General features: G+C 42.3%; 1 protein-coding gene and 1 long non-coding RNA gene across 30 annotated transcripts in view; both read left to right on the forward strand.

Annotated features, from left to right (window-relative positions):
* ERC1 (ELKS/RAB6-interacting/CAST family member 1) overlaps positions 1 to 24,766 on the forward strand; it is a 267,903-nt gene that overhangs the window by 116,434 nt on the left and 126,703 nt on the right. For 21 of the 29 annotated variants that reach the window (XM_086402547.1, XM_086402551.1, XM_086402545.1 and 18 more), the window contains 2 exons: positions 4,900 to 5,035; positions 16,441 to 16,572. In XM_086402547.1, coding sequence (XP_086258673.1) covers positions 4,900 to 5,035; positions 16,441 to 16,572 — 268 coding nt within the window. Of the gene's footprint in view, positions 1 to 336; positions 488 to 4,899; positions 5,036 to 16,440; positions 16,573 to 18,869; positions 18,941 to 24,766 lie in introns of those variants that run through there. The other 8 variants (XM_086402554.1, XM_086402552.1, XM_086402553.1 and 5 more) reach the window with 3 other exon arrangements.
* On the forward strand, positions 22,497 to 24,696 carry LOC147372993 (uncharacterized). Its single transcript, XR_015164456.1, has 2 exons — positions 22,497 to 22,892; positions 23,431 to 24,696. It is a non-coding gene; the product is annotated as an uncharacterized LOC147372993 (long non-coding RNA).

Raw genomic sequence — 24,766 nt, forward strand, 5'->3', positions numbered from 1 at the left:
GGCAACGTGATTTCTACATCTAGGGTCAGCTGCCTAGTTGGTAGTAGTCCTTAGATTTGAAGCCAGATATTCTCATTTCAGCCTCAGGGCTTCTCATATGATACACACTCTAGCCTAGGAATTAATCTGAGCTCTGGGGTCCCATACTGCGTTCTTAGGTACTTTTCTCACTGTCATTTTCCCATCTGTAAAGTTGGGGTAGTTCTCTCCAATCTGAAGGGCTGTTGTGAATGTTAAATGAGTTAATACAAATAGCCCTTGGAGCAGCATCTGGCACAGGCTGAGCAGTCAGTAAATGGAGCTGTTTTTGATCACTCTTTGTTGCTTTTTTCTCAGAGTCCTGTTTGGTCCTGGATCCCACCACACGGTGCCCTTGATTCCTGTCAGGATTGATAGCAAGTACGAAGTAGAGCCCACTGCAGAGTTGTATGTGTGCGGAAGATGAGGAAGGAAGCCTTGTTTCTTCTGCAATGATATTTTCAGACTCTATTTTTCAGGTCTGAAATTTCTGTTACAGGTAGAAAGATGAAGTTGAGGCTTTTTTTGGGAAAAAGGTTCTCTTTCCCTTTTCTGTTCCCTGATATTTATTCTCAAGACTTAACGATATTTTTGAAAAAGTCCTCTTACCTTTGACTCTTTTTTAAAAATAAACAGTTTGTTTAGGGTATGATGAGTTTGTTAATAAAATAAAACCTTTGTTTTGTAATTACTTATAGGAATCTGATTCATGCAGGGGTTCTTCAGTCAGCCTTACACCGTCCTCTGCTTTCTCTCTGCACAGCAGCAGTCTCAGAAGGCCTGTCTGTGCTCGTCCTCCCTTGCTTTTGTCAGAGGTACTGACGTCCCAGCTCTGTTCTGAGGCTAAACTTCCTATTCACTCCTTCCCTCTGACCAGTTTTCAAAACCTTGTTCCATAAATTGAATCCTCCTCCTCCTCCTCCTCATTTCCTTTGTTTCTCTTCTTTCCTTCCCACAGACTCCCAAACATAAAGCATAATCTAGTCTTCCCTATCCTTCAGGAGACGTGTGAGCAAGCGTCCCATCATCTTTCCCTTGGTTTCAGTTCACCACAGTATCTTACTTGTACCTTTTACTTTTTTTTTTCCCATTTGCACAGTTTCTGAAAGAATCATTTATGCTCTACGCCTCCACAGTCACACTTCCCGTTCATTTTCCAGAGCAGTATAATTTGGGATCTTCTCTCATTGCCAGGCTGAAATTTCTCGGTGACGCACCCTTTGCAAGATTGAGCAGCCGTGTTTGTCTTGGACCTGTCTAAAACCTGTCTGTTAGGTTAGGTTAGTGACCATCTCCCTTCTTCTTGAAACTGTGCTTCTATAGTTTATGTGACATTATTTTCTGGAAGCTTTCTTAGCACCTCCTTGACAGTTTTTAGCCTATTTTGCTTTTTGTCTTTTACACATTTCTTGATGTTCTGTAAAAAAATTCCTTTTTTCACCTAAGTTACCTGTCACTTGACTTGTTAACCACCAAAGACTTGTTAACCACCTTTGACTCTTTTTAAAAATAAGCAGCTTTGTTAATATGATGAGTTTGTTAAAACAAAAAAGAAAAAAAAATTTTTTGAAACATTTTTATGGAACTCTCCGTGAATAAACCGATTTCATTCCAGAAGAAATCCTAAGTGTTTGCAGTAAAAATAGCAAGCACAAATGCTGCATTTGAAAAGTGATTTTCCAATTTTCTACTTTAAACATTTTCTCCACATTGTAGTAAATCAGTTAGGGTACCACGTAAGTAATTCCAAGTCTGAACACAAGTCAGCTTTAGTAGAAAAATATCATGAAGGTTTTTGCTTTGTGTGTGAGACTTTCTAAATTAAGCTTCAAGTATGCTCATATTTTTACTGGGAAGTTTTATTGCTTTGTCCCACATTTTGTCTTTTGCATATTTTGATCTAAATGTTACTAAACAAACAGTTATGAAAGGCTCCAGAAGATTTTTTCCATGGAAGTCATTGGTGTAGACATAATTCTCTGAGTTACAAGTTATGTTAATTATAATATTGTTAGCTGTTCATTTTTATTTAGTGGTAAAAGCCATTAAACTATACTTATTCCTAAAGAAGTTTTTTCCAAGTAATAAAAAATGCAACAAGCTTTGTTCTTCTAGTGGCAAGGATCGTTTTGGCTGTATAGTATATTAAAAACCCTCTTTTCACTTCAGAGTGGAATTTAATGCAGTATTTTTTTTATTCTACTTAGAGGCATTTTAATTACGGTTTTGTCAAGTCCAGTTGAATAGGTCATCAAGAGAGTCTAATTTATTGATGGACTGGATGTTTAGATAACTCTATTATATGACTTTGGGCAAGATGCTTAACCCTCTACTGTTTGCTTTAGCCTGTTTTGTGTTAATAGTGACAGTTACCTGTAGTGTTTGTATTTTTGTGTCTCCGCTAAGCTTTTCCAGTTTGAATGGGTTTGTTTGTTTCTGCTCTTCCTCTCTTGTCCTACCCTGCCCTCCTCTGTCCACCTTTCCATTCAAGTACAGAGCAGAAAGATTTTATTTAGAGTGATGACGACTGAAGGTTCACACTCGGAATCCTTAGATACACATCTGTTTAGTTCCGGTTCAGGGACGTTAACCCCAGAGAATGAATACAAAGAACAGATTCCATGTATTGACGAAAAGATAGGATTCAGTCCACAGTTCATCTTTACTTTTTATTGTATAACAGCAGCTTCAGCTAAAGGCAAGACATCAAGAAAGTGAAGCCTGTAAATGTCATCTCTCTCACTCTTAGATCTAAACAGATTGGGCTCAATATTATTATTACTCACGCTTTATTTAGCCGTGACCTCTGCAGACCTCTCTTCAAATGTTTGCAATCTAGGGGATGCTTCCTACTGTGTTAAGCCCAGAGTCCCTATTTTATTATGTAATAAAAGTTAAATAACATAGTTTTACTGTTTTGAATGATTCATTGGTGGAAATAAGTGTGTGAACACAGACCTGTGCTGATCCACCAAAGTCTTCCACTGAAAAGAGTTGAGTTTCACGCCATCACACATTGAGACATGGTAAACGTTGTTTTTCTAGATCGCAGTTGTAGATACCTACCTGGTGTTCTGTGGGTGAGATAAAGCTGGTGAATCCAGTAGAGAAGGGAGGAAAGACTAATTTTCATTTAGTCACGATATGAGTTCCTATAGGGGTGCCGGATTTAGCAAATAAAAATTTGAGATGTCCAGTTAAAATTGAATTTCAGAGATAGAATGAATAAATTTTTTGTATTAATACATCCTGTGAATATTGAGATATTCTTAACTAGAATATTATTTGCTGTTTATCTGGAATATGACTTTGCCTGAACATCTTTATCTAACAAACCGCAGTGATCTAGTTTGGAGATTAAGCAACGAGTGTGAGAGAACGTGCCACAGGCTGTCATTACCTGATTTCAAAGGATGTTAATTAGATATAAACCACGGTGGCTTCTCATTGTTAGTTCAGTTTATTGATGCAACTTTTGGGCGCAGTTGAGTGGATTTTTCTAATTGTCGCATCCTCCCTACTATCATCATCCTGCTTCGATTTGTTTCCAGAAGTTTGGAAATCTGATTGTATCATTTCCCTTCCTTAAGTCTTTCACACTTAGGATGAACTGCAGCTTCCTTGCTCAGCAGGAAACAGGCCTTTGTTTACTTTCGGCTTCCTTTTTCTTTGTTCTGCTGGTCCAACTTTATGCTGCAGTCAAACTGAGTGTGGCTTCCCTAAAAGGGACACACTCTTCTTTTTTCAGGGCTTTATCCCCGCTCTTCTCTCTGCCTAGTAACCTGGACCAGTCCCTCAGGAAGTTCAGAGGCAGGTCATCTTCCAGGAAGCTTTTCCTGATCACCACTGCCACCCCTGCCCCCTTCCCGGGGCCCTTTCCTAGCACTTAGCATATCCTGTATTTGCTCAGATGCCTGGGAGATATTTGAGAGCAGAAACTGTTTTTATTCATGGATTGATATTCCTAGTGTTTTATACGTGAGAGTGGAGTTCAGCCAAATACTCATCTCCTTAATGAGTAAGGAAAATGTGATGGGCTTAGCAGAGTGTCAAAGCTCAGGTGGATGTAGGTTCTCTCGCATTGCAGAGCCCAGGTTCTCTTGGGCTGCACCTTACACACATTTCTTGATCATTAGTCATGATTCCACTCTTCAATGAGATTAATCTTCTCTACCTGTGACCTGGAGTTTGGCGTGGTCTTCTTATCTAGTATGGAGGCCGTGGAGTCCAATAGGGGGCTTCAGAAGTAGATGGAATGACCTGTTGCTTAAGCTGTGGCCTTAGATCTTTATGCCATAATTTTATGTACATATATGTTACATAAGATGGTTGCATGGCATCTCCGACTCAATGAACATGAGTTTGAGCAAACTCCAGGAGACAGCAAAGGACAGGGAAGACGGCGTGCTGCAGTCCGTGGGGTCACAAAGAGTCGGACACAACTGAGCGACTAAATGAGGTTACATATAGCTTTTGAAAGTTGAAAATATTTAATAAGAGTAAAATTAGAGTTGTGTTACAGACCTTTCTTCATCAGCCGTTCTCCAGTTTCATAGCGTTGATGTCAAGAGCCTGTTTTCATATGCCAACAAAAATCTCTGAATTGGTTTCCTCCTTCTGCCATCTCACTCTGTCCCAGGCCTCTTTCTGTTTTATGTTTCTTCATGCTCCACAAAGTACTCACTCACACATGTGCTCCCAGAGTACCATGGTTAACAGCTAGCTGCTCTTGGAATGGAGCACTCGGCCAGGTTGGGAGGATTTCACAGCAGGAACTCTTGCGGCTTCTGAGCTGTTCCTTGCATCGTGGTGTCAGTGAATAAACACCTTCTTTCCTGTGCATGTATATGAAGAGCTTGAGTTTTCTCCCCTTTTCCACAGGCAGGTGAAAGACCAGAATAAGAAAGTGGCCAGCCTGAAGCACAAGGAGCAGGTGGAGAAGAAGAAGAGCGCCCAGATGCTGGAGGAGGCCCGGCGGCGGGAGGACACCCTCAGCGACAGCTCCCAGCAGCTGCAGGTGGGCGAGGGGCTGGGTGGGGGGACCAGGCCCGGCAGGGCCCTCCCCACGGGCACGTGGCTCTTTGCATCCTCACCCTCCGCTCTTTTTCCTTCTAACCCTGCCTGCTACCTTCCTCTCAGTGCAGCTGTTTAGCAGTAAAGGAGTGGCTTCCAATAGAAAAGGCCAGTTTTATTCCACAGCTTTGTTGAGGAAACCTGAGCAAGGGACAAAATCCATCTCCTGGAGGGAATCTGCCTGCTTGGTGAGTTCAGTGTCCATGGGCTAAGCGGGGTCTTCAGGTGGTCAGCATCGAATGGCCTTTTCCTTCAGTAAAGCACATCATTCATCTGGTGTGTGTCAGGTTGCCTTCTTTTTTTCATCTTCCTTTCCTTCCCCCACCTTCCCTTTTTCCCCTTACTTTAAAAAATTCAGTTCAGAGACTGTGTTTCACAGTCATAAGAATGTATTAAAACATACTCTTCTATTTCACTGATGTTTAGACCTAATTACTCAAAAGATACTTAAACCAGCCTCAGTACCGAGAGTAGCAGTGACCATACCAGTGCCAGCTGGGTGCCCAGGGCTGGGCACCAGGGCAGTGTCCAGGAACCACAGGGACTGGTAAGTCCCTGTTTCTAACCTTCACTGATCCGAGGGGCAGATGGGTTTTACATATTTTATAGATGAGGAAACTGTCTCAGAGAAATCGAATTACTTACCCACATGCACACAGCCACTTCCTGCTCAGCTAGCATTTGAACTGAGACTTCCGGGATCGCTGGCCTGTCTGAATGAAGGTTTAAGTTTTAGACCATGCCGTGGACAGTGGAGATCTCTAAAGCTCCTGCCAAGACCACTAGCTGCTGTCAGCTTGTGTTTCTCTAACTGGTATGATAGAATGTTCATGCCACACTACATAGTCACAAAATCTGGAGGATTTGGAGGAGTTGTCTGTTATATAGAAGCCATCTTTAGGCTTAATAACAAATTCACTTCTGACATGAAAATCTGACTTTTTAATTCCTTTTTTCATTCTTCTTTTATATAGCTTTTACTGATAACATACTCCTTATAGAAACAGTATGAATTTCCTCAGATGTGCCAACTTTTGAAAAAAGCCACCACCAGTTTTCCCTCACTCTTGCCAATAACGGTTGATACTATAAATTTTTTCCTCTTTTTTTATTTTTTAGTGCCAATCTGATGGGTGGAAAATATTTAATTTTTGTTTTAATTTATACTTATCTGATTTACCAGTGAGGGCTGAGTATTTTTTCATATCTTACATTTTCATTTGTTTAACTAATATAGTTAAAATCTCTCTCTTTCATGATGGCTTTTTCCCTGTGGGTTTTTTAGTTAGTTTATCCCTGTTTTGAGAACAGATAAATATTTACCTATGAATATTTTTAAGTTGTTTTGGTCTTTCATTTATAACCTTTTAATTTAAATAATTTTATGTTATTTTGTGTGGTGAGGGTCTTATGTTTTTCTTCATTGCTAACAATTTCACTAGAGTATTTATAGAAAGTTATTTCACTGCTCTGCTGCTTGTTTCTTTTTTTTTTTTTTAAGGTGCTTCATTTTTTTTTTTTTTTTAATTTTATTTTTAAACTTTACATAATTGTATTAGTTTTGCCAAATATCAAAATGAATCTGCCACAGGTATACATGTGTTCCCCATCCTGAACCCTCCTCCCTCCTCCCTCCCCATACCATCCCTCTGGGTCGTCCCAGCGCACTAGCCCCAAGCATCCGGTATCGTGCATCGAACCTGGACTGGCATCTCGTTTCATACATGATATTTTACATGTTTCAATGCCATTCTCCCAAAGCTTCCCACCCTCTCCCTCTCCCATAGAGTCCATAAGACTGTTCTATACATCAGTGTCTCTTTTGCTGTCTTGTACACAGGGTTATTGTTACCATCTTTCTAAATTCCATATATATGTGTTAGTATACTGTATTGGTGTTTTTCTTTCTGGCTTACTTCGCTCTGTATAATAGGCTCCAGTTTCATCCACCTCATTAGAACTGATTCAAATGTATTCTTTTTAATGGCTGAGTAATACTCCATTGTGTATATGTACCACAGCTTTCTTATCCATTCAAACACCCCAGTGGTGGTGAGTATCACTTGCACCCTAAGGTCACCTCTAAATAGAAGTCCCTGCTGAGGGACCCTGGGGATTCTTGGGTAGAACCCTTGTGGTGGACAGGGGTAGGAAAACAGTTGATGGAAGGTTTGTGTTGTACGAAGTTCTCATTACCTGAATTTGTTTTTAAGTTTCTGAATATACAGACAGGTCCATCTACTGATATTTTCACGAAATAGGTGAGGTGAAGGGAAAGAATTACTTTAGTGTTTCCAGTGTAGATATCATAATAATTCTAGTATTACAAAATATTCTTCATCATGTTAAAAAGACATCCTTTATACTAATGACTAATATTTTGAACTTTGATGATTAATGATTAATTTTTATCAGATGCCACCTTGGGTTCTAGAGATCAGTTCAGTTCAGTCGCTCAGTCGTGTCGGACTCTTTGCGACCCCATGAATCACAGCACGCCAGGCCTCCCTGTCCATCACCAACTCCCGGAGTTCACTCAGACTCACATCTGTTGAGTCAGTGATGCCATCCAGCCATCTCATCCTCTGTCGTCCCCTTCTCCTCCTGCCCCCAATCCCTCCCAGCATCAGAGTCTTTTCCAGTGAGTCAACTTTTTGCATGAGGTGGCCAAAGTACTGGAGTTTCAGCTTTAGTATCATTCCTTCCAAAGAAATTCCAGGGCTGATCTCCTTCAGAGTGGACTGGTTGGATCTCCTTGCAGTCCAAGGGACTTTCAAGAGTCTTCTCCAACACCACAGTTCAAAAGCATCAATTCTTCAGCGCTCAGCCTTCTTCACAGTCCAACTCTCAGATCCATACATGACCACAGGAAAAACCATAGCCTTGACTAGACGGACCTTTGTTGGCAAAGTAGTGTCTCTGCTTTTGATACTGGCCAGGGAACTAGATAACCCAGGCTGCAACTAAGATGTGGTGCAGTCAAGTAAAATATTTTTTAAAAAGAAAGTATATGTGAATAAATATGTGTTGCACATGTGCTTTGTGTAAATAGTGATGATGTAAGATGACCAAGGTCTCGCCTCTGAAGGAGCTCAGATAACAGTAGGAGGCCCCATAGTAAGATGAAGGTGGAAGTTGAGAGAGCTTTCTGGTAGTGAAGAGAAGAAAGAAGAGAGAGTGAATTTGAGATGAGTTACCTTTAAGTCAAAAGGCAAGACGCTCTTACAGATGGGCACGTGGGCACTAAGGGAGAGGCAGGAATGGGAATGGCTCGTAGGCTCCTGGCATGGGCAACTGTGTGTGTGCCAGCACTCAGTGATTGATGGGTTAACCCCAAGCCTGAGATCACCAGGTTCTCCAGGGAAAGAGAACATGTCCATTTCCAACAAGTGAAGCTGTCTGAGAGCTTTCCTAATGGAGGTTTGAGCCAGCAGTGGGGTGTGCAGATTTGAAGTTTAGAGAAGACTGGTGGTGTTAATTTTGGAGACTTGAGCTCAGAAATCGTGTTTTGATTTGTAAGAATCCAACACCATCTAGAGATAAAATACTGACAGAAGAATATGGAGTTAGAGCTGAACCCTTGGCATCCTCCCTCTTTAGAGCCAGAGTAATTAGGAGAGGCGCTCGAAGTGAACGAAAATGAGGAGGCTGGACGAGGCAGGAGAGGAAAAGGAGGTACAGCATCCCTGAGGTCAGGGGAAGACTGGGGATGCTTCCAGGAGGCTGAGAAGGAGGTCAGCATCCATGCACGCTCTGGTCCACCATATCCAGGATGGTCAAGATAGGGTACTCAGTAATCCCTCTGGGCTCATTAAGGGGGTGCCTTCCATTCTGACCTCTTGACCTTGAGTGCCATAGGTGGTCCCGCATCCATCCAGACACTTCCCTTGACCAGTTTTTCTGTCGGACGCTCACTTAGATTCACTGTACCTGCCAAGATCTTCGGAGTATCTGCTTAGTGAAGTGAAGTCGCTCAGTTGTGTCCGACTCTTTGCGACCCCATGGACTGTAGCCTATCAGGCTCCTCTGTCCATGGGATTTTCCAGGCAAGAGTGCTGGAGTGGATTGCCATTTCCTTCTCCAGGGGATCTTCCTGACCCAGGAATCGAACCCAGGTCTCCCACATTGCAGGCAGACGCTTTACCATCTGAGCCACCAGGGAAGCCCGGAGTATCTGCTTAGATGTATTGAATATATGTGACTGTTCTAAGACACGGTTACACAGAGGGTCTTTAAAGGATCTCTGCCACAACCCACGCATACTAACATTTAAACCATTTTAAGCTTCCAGCCAATACTCACAAATGCCAGGCATGGAGGATAAAACAGTGAGCACAGACTGGAGATGAGCCTTTCCCACAGTCGTGTTTTTCAATCATTGCTCCTCTTCTGTTGACATTCTGCAATGAGTTTTGCCATACTTTCCACTACTGCCTCTACATTCCCATTCCTGCCTCTCCCTTACTGCCCACATTCCATGTGACATAGTGCAATTCATGAGCAATTGCCATGTGAAGAGCTGGAATTACATAAACCCCAGCAACGGAAGCCTCCCAGATAAACAGTATATGGAAGCAGGTCTTAGCTGATTTGACCGATAGTCATTTTGGGATTAGAAAAGCTTTGTATTGAAAGCCTACCCATCTTTTAAGGTTCAGATCAAATGTCCCCTGCCTGGTAAAGCCTGCCTAACTCCTCGTAGTGGGAATTAATCACACTCTGTATTGCAGTTCCATTATGGTTTTTCTGCTTTAATTTCAGAGCTCATTTTCTTACCTTGTATTTATTACATGCTGTTAGTGTGTGTGCTGTCTCTTTTGCATATTTGAGTTTGGGAAACCTGTCTTGGTACTTTGCACATTGTTCTCTATAGAAAACTGTTCACTGATTTCAGTTGCATCAATAGATGTCAGAAACTGTTCATTCACAAGCATCTTAGCCTGACCTTGAGAGCTTCAGTCTTTTAAGTATTTTCTAGCTCATTTTTAGGTGAGATACTCACTAGCATAGCTACCCTATTCTATACAACCTGGTGGTGTTGGTCTTCCTTAAATATAGTTTATTGGCTTTCTGATGTGCACTCTTTTACTTAGGCAGTCTTTCTGTGAATTTCTAGTTTTACCACCTAAAGGTTCCGGCTTAAAATGAACTTTTGTTGGTGAGCTCTACCCTGTTCTGGTTACTGTCTTCCCTCTTGTTCCACAGCCTGTGTGTTTAATTATATTTTACTGCTTTATATTTTTCAGTACCCTGTTTCAGAAATCTTCCTTTGTGATTTTTTTTTCTTTTTATTTCAATTGGAGGGTAATTACTTTACAATATTGTGGTGGTTTTTGCCATACAGTCACATGAATCAGCCATGGGTGTACATGTGTTCCCCATCCTGACCCTCCCTCCCACCTCCCTCGTTTGTGATTTAATCCTCCCTTCCTTCCCCCTTTTTGTCTAGTTTGTATCTGCCTTAGGTTCAGGGCTAGTTTTTAAAATTTCTTTTTGGCCTTTCTTAATGTTTTGCATACGTTAAAAAAGTGAAAATGTTAGTGGCTCAGTCGTGTCCGACTCTTAGCAACCATAGGATTTCCCAGGCAAGAATACTAGAGTGGGTTTCTATTTCCTTCTGCAAGGCATCTTCTCAACCCAAGGATTGAACCCAGGTTTCCTGTATTGCAGGCAGATGCTTTACCATCTGAGCCCCCAAGCTGTTCGTTAATTACAGCTATAATTATTATAAATATTAAATTAAAAATTTAGTTACAGATTTTAAAAATCATGTATAATGATCTTATATTTAGCATCCTAATATTCTTGAAAATTTTCACAGGTTACCATTACAAGCCTCTCACATTTTAATGAAGGAAACACCATCCTCCCTTGGTTCAGAATGGTTGGTCACCTTATGTATTTTTCTTGTTTCAGCAGTGACACTTACTTTGTCTTTTGACAGAACTACAGGTTTTAGCCACATTCTAATACGGCAGGGCAGACTGAACTGGGAGCAGGGGGCTCACATCAGTAGTGTTTAGTGCTCTGTTTTTATTTATAACAAAGGTAGGTATCTGGATTTAACCTTGAGAGAGGGCACTGTCAGGGAGACTGATGGGCCTGCTGAAAAGACACGGCGGCTTCCACAAACCAGCTCTCCTGAGACCAGTGAATATTGAGGACAGACTTCAGAGAAAGTAGAGAGAGAGATAGGAAAAAGCAGTTTTCCATGTATTTAGGCATATTCTCCTCTTAAGTGCAGAATCAGTGAAACATTTGTGTTTTCTTCAAAATTACATTTTATTTGCTCTACCTACAAAAATTTTTTTTCCTCCATTTTGGTAAGAGACTTTTTTTTTGTTAAATAAAGACTACTTATCCTTGGTTTTTACATTGGCCATGGGGATAATTATTTAAGAAAACCGTTTAAAAAATTAAGATTGACACCTTTCTAGAAAGACTACGTGATGTGTCACATGCCACATGTTACTGTCCTTCTTTTTGTAAAAATAAATTTTGACTTTCTTCTTGACAGATCTTCTCAACCTATTTAAAGATTTAATTCTGCATCATTTCTTCCATTTTGGTTAATTTTTTTCTTAGGGCTTCTTCTGTCTAGAATGTGAGCATAGGTGGGTTGTTATGGAGTTCTTAATACATATAAATGGAATTAGAGATTACACAGGAAAAGTGTACATACAAATCAGCATCTGTTTTTACACGTGTGTGGATAGTTGCTGAAATTAATCCGAAAATTATGTTTTCCTGCAGGGAAAGCACCTACTCATACTGCTGGCACGTGTGTAACTTTTTAAAGCTTTTCGCTCAAACGGTGCCCCTTCTTACCATTTAAGAAAAAAGCAAAACAAGTCTTAAAATTATTTAAAGAAATTCTGCCATGTCTGAAATGTCCTCAATAGATACGTTTCCCCCTGGGCAGAATTCAGTTCCATTTGATAGCCAGTGGAAAGAGTGTTTACTGATAGTACAACTGTGTGGCCTGATAAGCTGTTTCCTTTACTTAAGTTTAGCCCTATTCTATGGGAACTTTTAGTCACTTCATTTGAGCTTATTTCAGGAATGAGCCCCATAAAACGATGAGTGGTTAATGTTACATTTGGCAGGAAAATTCTTAAAAGTACTGGGGTCTCCTTCAGTGAAACAAATGGTTTAATCCTTTCCTTTGTGTTATCGTGGAAGCTCCTCCTCTGAATTTGGAAGGTGAAGAGCCCTTAACAGAGAGCAGAAGCAGGTGTCTATGCAGCCCCTTTGCCAAGACCTCAGAGACAAGAGACACCCTCTTACGGATGACATCAGTTGTTTTATTACATTAAGTAAAAGGTTATCTTTGGGGTTTTTGGTGAAGACTTGGAAAAGGTGTGCTTGTTCTTTTTATAAGCATTATTGATCAGAGGAGATGTCCTATGATTAAGTAAACCACACGTCCTTGCCCAAGCTTACGATAATCAGCTACCAGAATTTTCAAGATGAGAACCTGGCCATCCATGTGGGCTGTTTGTCCTAGATGTTCTATGTACATTATATATATATATATATATATATGGCATTGCTTTTTGTGTATTTGTTTCCATTTCTTTAATGAAATGCACCTGCTTTTGTTTTGACTTTGATTTTTAACAAATTGAACTGTGGGAGATATTTGAGTGACTTTAAAGAGAGTGGAGAAGAACATATCTTTCGTTTTAACCCAAGGCATTTCCTTAAAAAAAAAAGTGGTGTGAAACCAAATTCTGACCCTGTGTTAGGCTAGCGTTCCTTTCTTAAAATTGACTTCATCAGTGCATCTGGCTTCAATTTTTTACCACCCCACCCCCCGCCTCACTAAACATCTGAGAAGTTGGCCATTGAATTCTGACATGTTGAATGATTTTAATGAAATCTTCCTCATGTGTATTTGTGCTTGGGGGTTGAGAAGGAGGAAGGAAAGGTAAGCAGTGGGGTAGAGGATGATAAAGAATTGCCGTCTCTTCACATTAAGGATGATGGATAACATTAGTATCTCTCAGCGCAAGTTAAACTCTCCGGTGAGTGCCTTTTACCCCAGAGGAAGCGGCTCTCAACGTTTGCCGGAGTGAGTGACCTCCACTGGCAGGACCAGGGACAGGGCGATGAGTGCGTGGTGCTGTTACCTCCAGGGTCCTTCATGAATTCTGCACTGCCCTTCCTTCTCCTGCTGAGAAAAGTTTAATGAGATCCGTCCGTATCAAGTGATCTCTTTTTATGTTACTGTATTACTGAGTCTTTTCTTTTAATTTTGAGGAAGATGTTTGAAGGGAACAAAAAATTAATTTTTAATTGCCACTGTTCCTTTTTTTTTCTTTTTCCTTTGCTTTTCTTTCTGAACGTTTGATCTGAAGGCCAGGCAGTGGGGAGTAGTCTCACAGCTGGCACAAAGCTGATGTTGACAGAGCTGATGTCAAGAAGCAAAGTTCAGAGGAGGGAATCGGGGGTGGGATTATGGGATTTGCCAGCAGGTCCGCCCTGTCTTCTTGTGGAATTGCCTGAGCAGAGTTACAGCTGTCGCAGCTTGTGCCTAATCTTGTGTGAGTGTAGGAGGCTTGCTGTTTAAGAGTCGGAGGAATTCTTCGGTAGCGTCTCTTCTCCTTTCTCCCTCTCCCATCTCCCACCACCGCCTCCCACCCCACTCAACTAGTCATAGAAACCCCTCCTCCAACCCTTTCCTCTATGAATGAAGGGATTGCACTGGACCCCCGCTAGTAAGTAGAGCTGGCATAACAACAGGCTGCAGTGCCTAATCCAGAGCCAGAGAACTGGCCTGTGTTAGTATTGAGGAGCATACACGTAACCTATGGCAGCTGACATAAAATTCTACAGGTATTTTATGTAGAAGTGAATTCTACATAAAATTCACTTCTTGCATTTGAAGTGAAAGCAGCTCCTTAAAATGGTGAGGCGTGTTTCTGTACTGTCTCCACCTGGCTCTTTCCTGAGTTGTCTGTAGCGCACAGGACACGTCTTAAGTTCAGGGTTGCGCGAATCAGTTCAACCGTGTGAAAAGTCAGTTTGAGAGCCAGTGAATGAAAGTCTCTTTCTCTGCTTAAGCTTCCCTGACCCCAGGCTGGCAGTTTCATATTTTTCTTCCAGATAGTGAATGCTAAAAAGTGGGTTAACTCCAAACAGGACAAATCAGTCTTCTTTTTGTAGTTTCAAATTAGATTTGTTTTGGCTGAATTTTGTGACTTTTCCTCCTGTCTGCCTAAAGAGTAGATAGACTTTATGCTGAAAATTCATGAGGGATCAGGAGATTACAGAGGGCAGTACCTAGGGGGAGTCAACAAGACTCTGAATATTTCATTCTCGTATTTTCTTTAAAAAAAAAATGGGTCCATTCCTCAAAGAAAGGAACTTCACTGAAATGTGGAGGAAAGAGGAGCCCAGCATGCTGCAGTCCATAGGGTGGCAAAGGGTCGGACACGACTTAGTGACTGAGCAGTAACAACTTATTAATAAACCTCTATTGTGGCTATCTAGACATTGACCCAGTAGTTTTTTTCAGTTGAACTTTGATTGGCATATTGTTGTGTATTCCTAGGACTGAATTGTCATTGACTTAAGTTGGATTACTCTTATTTTTCACCATAACCTCAACACCTCTCATTAGAACTCAAGCCAATTGCAGGTTTTCTTCTAAATCTTGACAGAATGCATACTTTGCTAATCTCATATCCAGTAGATACGCTGGTATATAACTCAGTTTTGTGAAGTCTTCTGAATATCAGCCGTATGTTTGGATTTCATTTTAATTTAGTGTTGTTTGGTTTCCACGCTGAAATAATCTCCTAACCAAAGCTGTCCTTTCAGTAAGGGCTCTGTTGTCCAAACTGTTAGGTTTCTCTCAGAAGCACTCTGGATAATCTCCGTCTTCATTCTTCATTAGTAATCCACTTTTCTTATACTGGAGCCGTACCCTTGGGAACCGTGAACACTGTCTTCCAAGACGGCCCCAGAGCATCCTCACCTTTTGGTTCTCAGGCCCTTGTGTGTGTAGCCTTGTGTCAGGGGCAGCCCTTGTGCATAGTAGAAAGTGTCAGAAATGACAACATGTGCCTTCTGAAGCTGGGACAAGAGACATGGACGCCCTGCCCTCCTGGGTCACCGGCACCGAGGAATGCCAGGCGCCGTGGGGAGAGGAGCCTCGAAGACCCTTTGCCAGTGGTCATCACCAACTTGCCCCCATGTATGGGAAGCAGAGGGCTGAACCCTGGCTGACATCTCAGCTGTCCCCCATCAGAGAACCTGGAGCCAGAGCTGTTAGGTTAAACTACCCCTGACCCACAGAAACTGTGTAGACAATTTGTTCTCCATTACTATAAGCTGCCAAGTGTGTGGTAACTTGTTACAGAACAATAAATAAAAAAATAAGCACTTTATATCCTAGGTATTAAAGTGATCCGCCACAAGCCTGAAATCTTTTTCCTTGCAATTTGCAGTTTGGTCTTCTCTATTGGTAGATGAGTAAGTGCTATTTGAATTTGTTAATGTTATCATTGCAGTAGTTTTCAGTGACTCGTTAGAGCTTTGGGCAGTGTTTGCCATAAGAATTCTCAGCTAGTAATTCATATTTGTGTGTAATAGGCCATGTTTGCCTTTCTGATAGAAGTCCATATTTACCTCCCCAGAACTTCCTTCTTAGTTTGTATAGATTATCAGGGCTAGTGGTTTTGGTTGTCTAACCAAATTACTCGTCCTTAGGCAGACCAGTTACCTACATCCAGTTATCATGTGTAGTTTTCTTGTATGAGATTGAGAGAAATTTTTGCTCTGTTGAATTCATTAGGGGAAAAATCTCCTTTTTCATTTATTTCTTTTAAAAATTAGTTTGCCAACAGTATGTATGTAGAATATAATCTGTATGTAGAATATAATCTGACTGATCATGCTGTTTACTTAACTTTTTCATCTAGGCTTAAATTCAGAGGGAAAGAGAATGTTTTGCTATTGAGTCTTATTACTTAGGCTTCATCAAAGCTGGCCTTGAGCCCAGTTTAGAGAGTAGTTCAAAAACAGCTTTGTGTTTTTACCTAATCAAGCGTTAGCTACCTATCTGCCTAACACAATTTTCTTCTCTCTGCTAATGGAGAAAGTCCATCACAGGTTTCTCTTGCTTAATTCACCTGATGCTTTGCTCTCAATAACAATATATTTCTTGAGCTTCTTTACTCTTTCTTCCCTTGTCTTATTCTCTTTTGTGTCCACATCTTTCTGTCCTAGATTTACGTCTGAATAGAAGAACATTTTATCAGCAGATAGCCCTTTTCTTGATAAATAGGCTCTCTTTGGGTTAATCAATTAGCCTCCTTCACCGAGTCTTCCATCGTTTTCCAGGACAGTCTCCGTAAGAAGGATGACAGGATTGAAGAGCTGGAAGAAGCCCTAAGAGAGAGTGTGCAGATAACCGCAGAGCGAGAGATGGTGCTGGCGCAGGAGGAGTCAGCCAGGACCAGTGCTGAGAAACAGGTCTGCGATTTTGTGCAGTTACAGGCCATGCTTCTGGGTAGAGGAAAGGTAAAGCCCAACCAGTGTAGTCTAGGTGAACTGTACATAACATGTGTTTGCAGGCTTTCAAATACGCATCATCGAGTGTAAGTATTCAGACTTAAATAAGACTTGAGATATAGTCGTGTGAGAATTGATTCGTGTTCACGCAGAGGTCTCTGCTCTGAGTTTCTGGGGCTGACTTGCGTGTATTGATGTGTATGCTGACACACACACCTGATGAGATGGAATGGAATTTGCCTGTGTGTTACCAGACTAAGCACAACTCTGCTTTTAAATGGGATGGGAACACATACACATTTCTGAGCCAGACGTGATTCAAAGAGCAGAACGTTTCTTTTGTAGTGTGTCTCGTCCACGGGAGCAGTTAAAAGTTGTAACAAGTTGAGGTTGATGACAGGTGTGAGGGACATTGGTGTCATGACACCTGGAGTCCCAGATCATTGTGTCTCCACCTCGAGGTGACTTGGTAAAGAATTCTGCCGCCGTCTGTTCTCTCTGTTTTTATACATCTTTTTAGAGCCTCATACCCTTGCGTTAAACTTTTTATTAGGAAGAATAAAGGTGGGAGGTGTGAGAGGAAGAAATAGTTTCAACAAGTGAAGGCTCTCACCGCAATTTTCTCAGTGTTTCCATCTCTTTGTTGGAGAAGCGTAAGTGCTAAACCAGGTGAACAGGGTTCACTGAGAGGGTGACATGACTCTCCTGGGGAGCCCTTTGCTCAGACCACCATGGCTGTTTATGAACTAGGGTATCTCATAGCCGGAGAGAAGGATGCCTTGCAAAGCAGACACGTCATGGTGTCCACTAGGCAGTCCCCTCATACGTTAGACACGGGCATGTGGCTTCTTCAGTGTCAAGTGTAGAAAGACTGACGTTTATTAGCAAAGTTGACGGAAAATCAGTCTTTCCAGAATGAGTTTCTTTTAGCACTCTATTCTTAGATAAATTTCGTGGCCCACTTTCTATTTGAGTGTTTATTAATGTTAAGCAGATCCTGGGGTAGTGGACAGCCTCAGAGAACAGGGTGGTGTCAGCCACTGTCCAAGGGCAAGGAGGGATTTTCTTGGGTATTACCTTTTTTACATTTTTCCCTTTTCTTTTCAGAATTTCCCCCCACCCCTGGTTTGTTGTTGTTTTTCTATCAAGATATTTTTTTCTGTTTTGGGATCATTATTTAGTGACAAGTCTTCCATACTCTGGGCTTCCCTGGTGGCTCAGAGGTTAAAGCGTCTGCCTGCAATGCCTGGGTTCAATCCCTGGGTCAGGAAGATCCCCTGGAGAAGGAATTGGCAACCCACTTCAGTATTCTTGCCTGGAGAATCCCATGGACGGAGGAGCCTGGTGGGCTACAGTCCACAGGGTTGCAAAGAGTCGGACACGACTGAGCGACTTCACTTTCACTTTTTCTTCTTCCATACCAGGGGCTTCCCTTGTGGGCTCAGATGATAAAGAATCCACCTGTAGTACAGATGTGGGTTCAGTCTCTGGGCCGGGAAGATCCCCAGGAGAAAAAAACAGCAACCCACTCCAGTATTCATGCCTAGGAAATCCCACACTCAGAGGAGCCTGGCAGGTGACAGTCCATGGGGTTGCAAGGGTCAAACATAGTGACTAACAACAACTTTTCTACCAAAGATCATGTAGAAATGTTGGTGATTAGTAATAAATGACGTATAAAGACCGCTGTTACATGTTCTTTTTTAGGCTACTGTGTGAGCTGCTTGTAATTTGCTTTCTGGGGCTGATTGATACTTAGATCAGTTTTTTAGTTTAGAGAGAAATTGAGCAACATACAGTTTTTCCACATCCGCCTTCCTAAACCTCAGTTTCCATTTCTGTTAACATCTTGCATTGATGTGATGCAGTTGTTAAAATTGATGGGCCAGTATTGATACTTTATTAACTAGTCCATAGGTTATATCTTGGATCACTGTCTGTGTTACACATGTTACAGGTTTTACTGAGTCCTTAATGGCATGTATCTATCATCACAGGATCCTACAGAGTAGATTCAGTCCCTAAAAACTCCCCACGCTCCTCCTCTTCATCTCCCCCTACCTCCCCGCTCCCTAATCTTTTTCCTATAGCCTTTTCTGACTGGATTCTTTCCTTCAGCCTCTGCATTGAAAGTTATCCCACGTCTTTTTGTGGCCTGAGAGCTTATTTTGTTTTTTCTCTGAATATATTCCACCTCATGGGTGTGTCACAATTTTCTTATTCCTTCGCCTATTAAATAACACCTTGGTTGCTTCCAGGGTTTTGCCAATTGTGAATAAAGCTGCAGTAAACACCCATGGTTTCTGTATGGACATCAGTTTTCAACTCATCTAGGTAAATACCTGGGAGTGTGATTGCTAGATTGTAGGGAAGACTATACTGAGCTTTGTAAGAAACTGGAAATATCTTTTGAAGTGGTTGTAAATAATTTGCTTTTAATTGCATGCCTTTTTCTTTCTCTCTTTCTTGTTTATCTTCTTTCCACCATTCTGCTTCTCACTGCCTGTCTGAAGCTGTTGAGTGAAATATTGCATGAGACCCGTCATTGGGGCTTTAAGTGGTTTAAGGTATGAAGACACCGCTTTTATGTCTGTTCTTCTGGGGCCACACAGCCTTCACCCACTGTCCTCTCCAGCTTTCATCATCCGTCCCTGTTTTTTTTTTTTTTTTAATCTGTCTTCTAATCCTACTGTTAATTTGCCTGAATGTATTAATTGTATGCACCTGCACCAAAGTAATCTACAAGTATTTGTTTGAAATATCTTAAAATGGCTTTTTTGGCTAGGGACATTCCATTGGGTTGGCCAAAATGTTCATTTGGTTTTAAGTACAAATAAAAGGCCTATGTTTCATTTTCATCAAGAACTGTACTAAAGAACATATTCCCTCACAGAACAAACTTTTTGCTCAGCCGCAGTACTCACTATCTTCCTCAGGTCCAACATCTCCGTCTCTTGCCTCAGTTTAGCCTCTGACAAGAAATGCCTCTCCTGATAGAAGGAGGATCTGTGCATCTTGAATTTCTCAAGGAGCAATGGGAAATTGGGAACTGTCATTAAAACAAAATGCAGAACCTTTTCAAGCACGAGCAGAGGAAACCCATCAAAGGAAGATGATCCTTCTGCCTTTCCTGTGTTCTAACAGAACCCCCTTACTTACCCGTGTTCCCGCTACTTGCTGCCCTACGTGGAGACCACGCCCCACACTTAGGGAGGTGGGGTGATGATCCAGGGAAGGAAGCCCTCCCCTCACCTGTGTCAGCAGATGGAGAGGATGAAGGGACTCAGTCATAGTGAGGGGGAAACTCAGGGGGTTCTCTCACCTTCGCTTTGCTCTTTTCCACATGATTTTCTTCTTCTGAAACTTCACTCTGCTCAACTTGTGGCAGGTTTTGTGTTTTGTTCGAGAGTCTGTACGAACACAGAGTAAAAAATTGCTCTCTTGTAAACCAGTTTCAGAGTTGCCGGGGGGTAGAAGCAACGTCTACCTTTAGCAATGTTGCTGTGAAGGTAAAATTTTGGACATGGTTTTGTTTTTGTTTTTTAGCACTTGAATGTTGTAAATACCTTTGCTGGTATTCTTCCAGAGTAAATTTATTTTTTAAAAGAGCACATTGCTAACTAAATGTTAAAGAACGCCTCTAAAATAGCAAGACTTTTTCCTTGTCACTCAGTAAGTTGGGTTTATATCTGTTCCTAAAGTATATTTTTAAATATTTTGAGCAATGAAAATATCTTCTCTCAATATGACTAATATGTGCATGAGTTCTGAGTTTTACCTTTTTTAAAATCCCTTCATCTGTTTTTTTTTGGAGTATAATTGCTTTATAATGTTGTGATATACAGCAGTGCAGTTTGCTGCTGTCCAGCCATGTGACTTGGCTATATATATACACCTGTCCTCTTGGACCCCCCCACGCCATCACGTCCCACCCCCTAGGTCATCACAGAGCACCAGGCTGAGCTTCCTGTGCTATGTAACGGCTTCTCACTATCTGTTTTACATGTGGTAGACAGAGGAGCCTGGTGCAGGCTACTGCCCATGGGGTCTCAAAGAATCGGACATGACTGAGCAACTTCACCTCACTACCTATTTTACTTTCAAAGCTCATTTATAATGGCAATACTTTTTTTTTTAATTGCCATTTGGCCATTGTTTGGCATGTATGTTTGGCATGTATGTTAAGTGTAAATTCTTGACCTAGAAGATAATGAGGTTTTACCAGTGGTTTGCTGGATATCTTTTTTATTTTTAACACAGATTTTTAAAAAATTTTTATTTGCATATTAAAATTGTGCAGATTTTAAAAATTATTTGAACAAAAATGTGACACCTGACTGAAGTGCGTTTCACAGCCTGCAGGACACCTTGGACCACTGTCGTCTCCACTCCAGGTCTCCCTGTCGCGCCCCGAGGAGCTCCCTTCAGCTTGCAAGTCCTCTCCCTTCCCGGTCAGCCAGGCCGGCAGAAGGGAGAGGCAGGCGCACCTCCTTGCCAGTAGCTTTTGGTTCTTTGGTGTGGAAACGGGCAGCACAGTCGCCTGAACGCGGTGCCGCTCCCTTTTGTGTAGTGCCTTTTGTGTAGCACTACACTTGTGTACACTTCCTTTTGTGTCGTGCCTGGTGCACATGGGCAGCACGTGCCTCATTACAGCTCGCCTGCTTGCTTCTCCTGCTCGATTGTCACTTCTGAAGGCGGTGAATTTTTCTCTGCGGTTCTGTCTTCCTCACTCTGGTTTGTCAGGTGTAATTGCAGAGGAAGTGGCGCTGGACGCAGGCAGGTGGGGTCTGCACAGTGGCTGCTGCCAGGTGTCCTGTTTTTATTCTTCAATTCAGTCGCTCAGTCGTGTCCGACTCTTTGCGACCCCATGAATCACAGCACCCCAGGCCTCCCTGTCCATCACCAACTCCCAGAGTTTACTCAAACTCATGTCCATTGAGTCAGGGATGCCATCCAGCCATCTCATCCTCTGTCGTCCCCTTCTCCTCCTGCCCCCTGATCTCTCCCAGCATCAGAGTTTTTATTCTTAAGGATTTATTAAATCCCCTGCGGTTGTGAGTCTGCCCAGTCAGTTCCATAGCAGTTATCGCCATGATAGGGCGAGCACTGTTTCACACGGACCGGGTAGCGCCATGAAGCAGAACTGGTAGCTGGGCGGCCTGGAGAAGACGGTGCAGCAATGGGCCTGTGACTGGATTCCCCAGCCTTCCCATCGCCTTCTTACTTTCAGCTGCTGCCAAAATGGATAGCTTGTAGTCTGGTTTTATAAACCTAATCCTGTACTGATCTGAGTATTTATAGCAAATTACATTTTCCTCATGTTTAAATTGATAGTCATGCTCAGAAAATAAAATACTTTTACTTATGCCGCCTTTTCCATAAGCATTTATTGAATACCATATATTTTTCCAGATACTGAGCATTGAAAACAAGAAGGTACAGGATACAGCCTGTGCCTCAGGAAGTTCACGTTTATTGGGAAAGATTGGAGAATGAACCTGTCTTTAATCATGGTTCAGTTTGCTAAGTGCCACTGGTCAGGATCTGAATAGAGGGCTTTACAAGTAGAAGAGGAAGGGCCACTCTCACCTTCTGAGAGCAACAGCGTTGTGCCCATGAAATGCGTCTGTCTCTCTAAATAAACCCACTTTCACTTAAAAAAAAAAACTAGAAGCAGAAGGGCAGCATGTAATCCAGTGCAGAGAGATCCACAGAAGGCTTCCTGGAGGAGATGGCTTATGCATGCACTCAGTCTTATTTAGTGTCAGGCAAAGAAAAGGTTTTATTTATTTATCCATTCTAGGTTATTCTTTAGGCTTTGCTGAAGAATGTTAGCTGTATTATATGGTAGTAGAATTGTGACCACATCAGGTTTGTATTTTCAGCCCAGTTCCCTCATCTGAGATGCAAGCGAAGTCTCCTTCATATCGGCCGTGTATCTTTACTCCAGTATTTCACTGCCATCTCAACCGGAAGCCATCCAAATTCAGAGCTCTTGATTTCTCACTCTCCAACCAGTCTTTCCCTCAGGCTTTTTCATCTCATCTGAGAAAGCGCTCTTATCCTGCGGAACTTCTTAGGCGCTGTTGGTGGGAGGGGAGTCGAGTCCGAGAAGCGCAGGAGTGACAGCTCAGGTGCCGAGACTCTGTGCTGTGACTCTGGTTCAGAGGCCCCTCCAGAGCTGCAGGGAAACCTTCATGCCCAGTGGCTAAGAAGCGGGCTCTCGAGCTAGACGCCTTGGTTGGAATTATGGATCCGCCACTTACAGATTGTGATCCCAGGTGAGTTGCTTTGCCTCAGCTGCTTGAGCGGTCGGAGAAGGGCACTGGTGTGTGCGTGGTGCTGCGAAGGTGCTGGTGTAACGTGTTGCACCTGCCACGTGAGGAGAGGCTGTGTGCATGCAGCACCTGGAGACAGGTGGGCGGTAGACATCAGCAACCTTGACACTTCTCTTGTCTCCACCATGGCCCTTGACAGCCCCATAGGGAGGGCTGGTCCCACCAGTCCAAGGCCCCAAAGAAACTTAGAATCCATAGACCCTTCCTGGTTGATCCAGCAACAGTGATGACATGCTTAAGTAACCGTTTTCATACATATGCTTCATACAAGTTTTCATCCTTGTCACTTAAGGAAATCCTTGTCCCCTCCCCTCACCTGGCCTGGAATTTGTAGCGTCTGCATCAGCTGAGGCTGCCACAGCCTACTAACAAGCAGGCCATGTGGTCATCATTCCGGCCACCGGATTCTTCATTCTCCGAGAGCATGTCTTAGGTCAGTGCAGGAGCATAGTCTGTCCATAATTTTCCAATTTACTTTCAGGTTTTCCTCTTGAAGATAGTTTGGACAGCTTTAGAAACGTATGCTGTGAAATAATGGGGAAATATGAGATGTCATATGAATTGATGGCTTTCAAACTGTGGTGCTAGAGAAGACTCTTGAGAATCCCTTGGACAGCAAGACAGTCTGTCCTAAAGGAGATCAACCCTGATTACTCATTGAAAGGACTGATGCTGAAACTGAAGCTCCACTGCTTTGGCCACCTCATGGGAAGAGCCTACTCATTGGAAGACTCTGATGGTGGGAAAGATTGAAGGCAAAAGGAGAAGGGAGCAGCAGAGGATGAGATAGATAGCATCACCAACTCAATAGACATGAGTTTGAACAAACTCCAGGATAGGGGTTTGTGAAGTGAAGGACAGGGAAGCCTGGCGTGCTGCAGAGAGTCGGACGCAACTGAGCAACAACAATGTGAGAAAGTTTGGTTGTCAGCAACGTAAACGGTGCTTTTAAAGCAGTTCACTGATTTCTGCAGACTTCATCATTCTTCATCAGTGCAAACACTGAAGATGCTGTTGTCATGAAACATTTTATTGATAAACATATGGAAGCTACGTGTTTAACATTCAAGGGTCTGAGGAGATGTGACAGTTAAATTCGCAGCCATGATCTCTTCGCCGTGTGTAATCATTCCAGCATTTAAATTAGGCTCCTTCAAGATGCACCTAGTAAGTTTCCTTGTAGATGGTTGCTCTGGTGTCAGAGTTCGGGTCTCCTTTGTTATGGTGACTGGTTATGAAATGAGGCGCTTGACAGACTGAAGTGAGACTGCTGGAAATACGTCATGTCTGCCTTCACGGTGACAGCTGGCTACAAGGCAAACCCCACCAGAGCCTCTCTGCAGTTGACAGGGACTTCAAAGGCCACCAGTGCTGCCACTTCAAAGGAGGGTCCTGCCATCTCTGGCTGGTTGAAAGAAGCAGTTAAATGGCCATACCCAGCCGTAGCAGAAATCTCTGTGTTTAGACTTCTCCTTTTGATCTTAGAGAGATGTATGAAATGCGTGTTAAGTTAAAGGAATGATACAGTCTGCAGTGATGGCAACCCAATATTATTCTGCATTTCAATCCACTTGTTAGTGGAAATCACCCAAATATGTTCAAATAACAGCAAGTCTAAAGACTCAAGTGTCTCAGCGAACATTTGAAAAAGAGTTGAAAGTGTTTGAATGCTGTAGTCACCTTCACAAATGCGGAATAAATCAGATGTAAATTAAAATGAAACTCTCAGTGTGTTTTAAAAACTGTCCTTCAGTCTCTCCTTGTAATTTTTATCCCCCTTTAATTAGAAACTAGTTCTGAATGTTGATCGTAAGAGT

The sequence above is a fragment of the Bos grunniens genome, chromosome 5, assembly GCF_055505025.1.
Source record: "Bos grunniens cultivar Pamir isolate PY7600 chromosome 5, Bosgru_T2T1.0, whole genome shotgun sequence".
Classification (NCBI taxonomy): domain Eukaryota; kingdom Metazoa; phylum Chordata; class Mammalia; order Artiodactyla; family Bovidae; genus Bos; species Bos grunniens.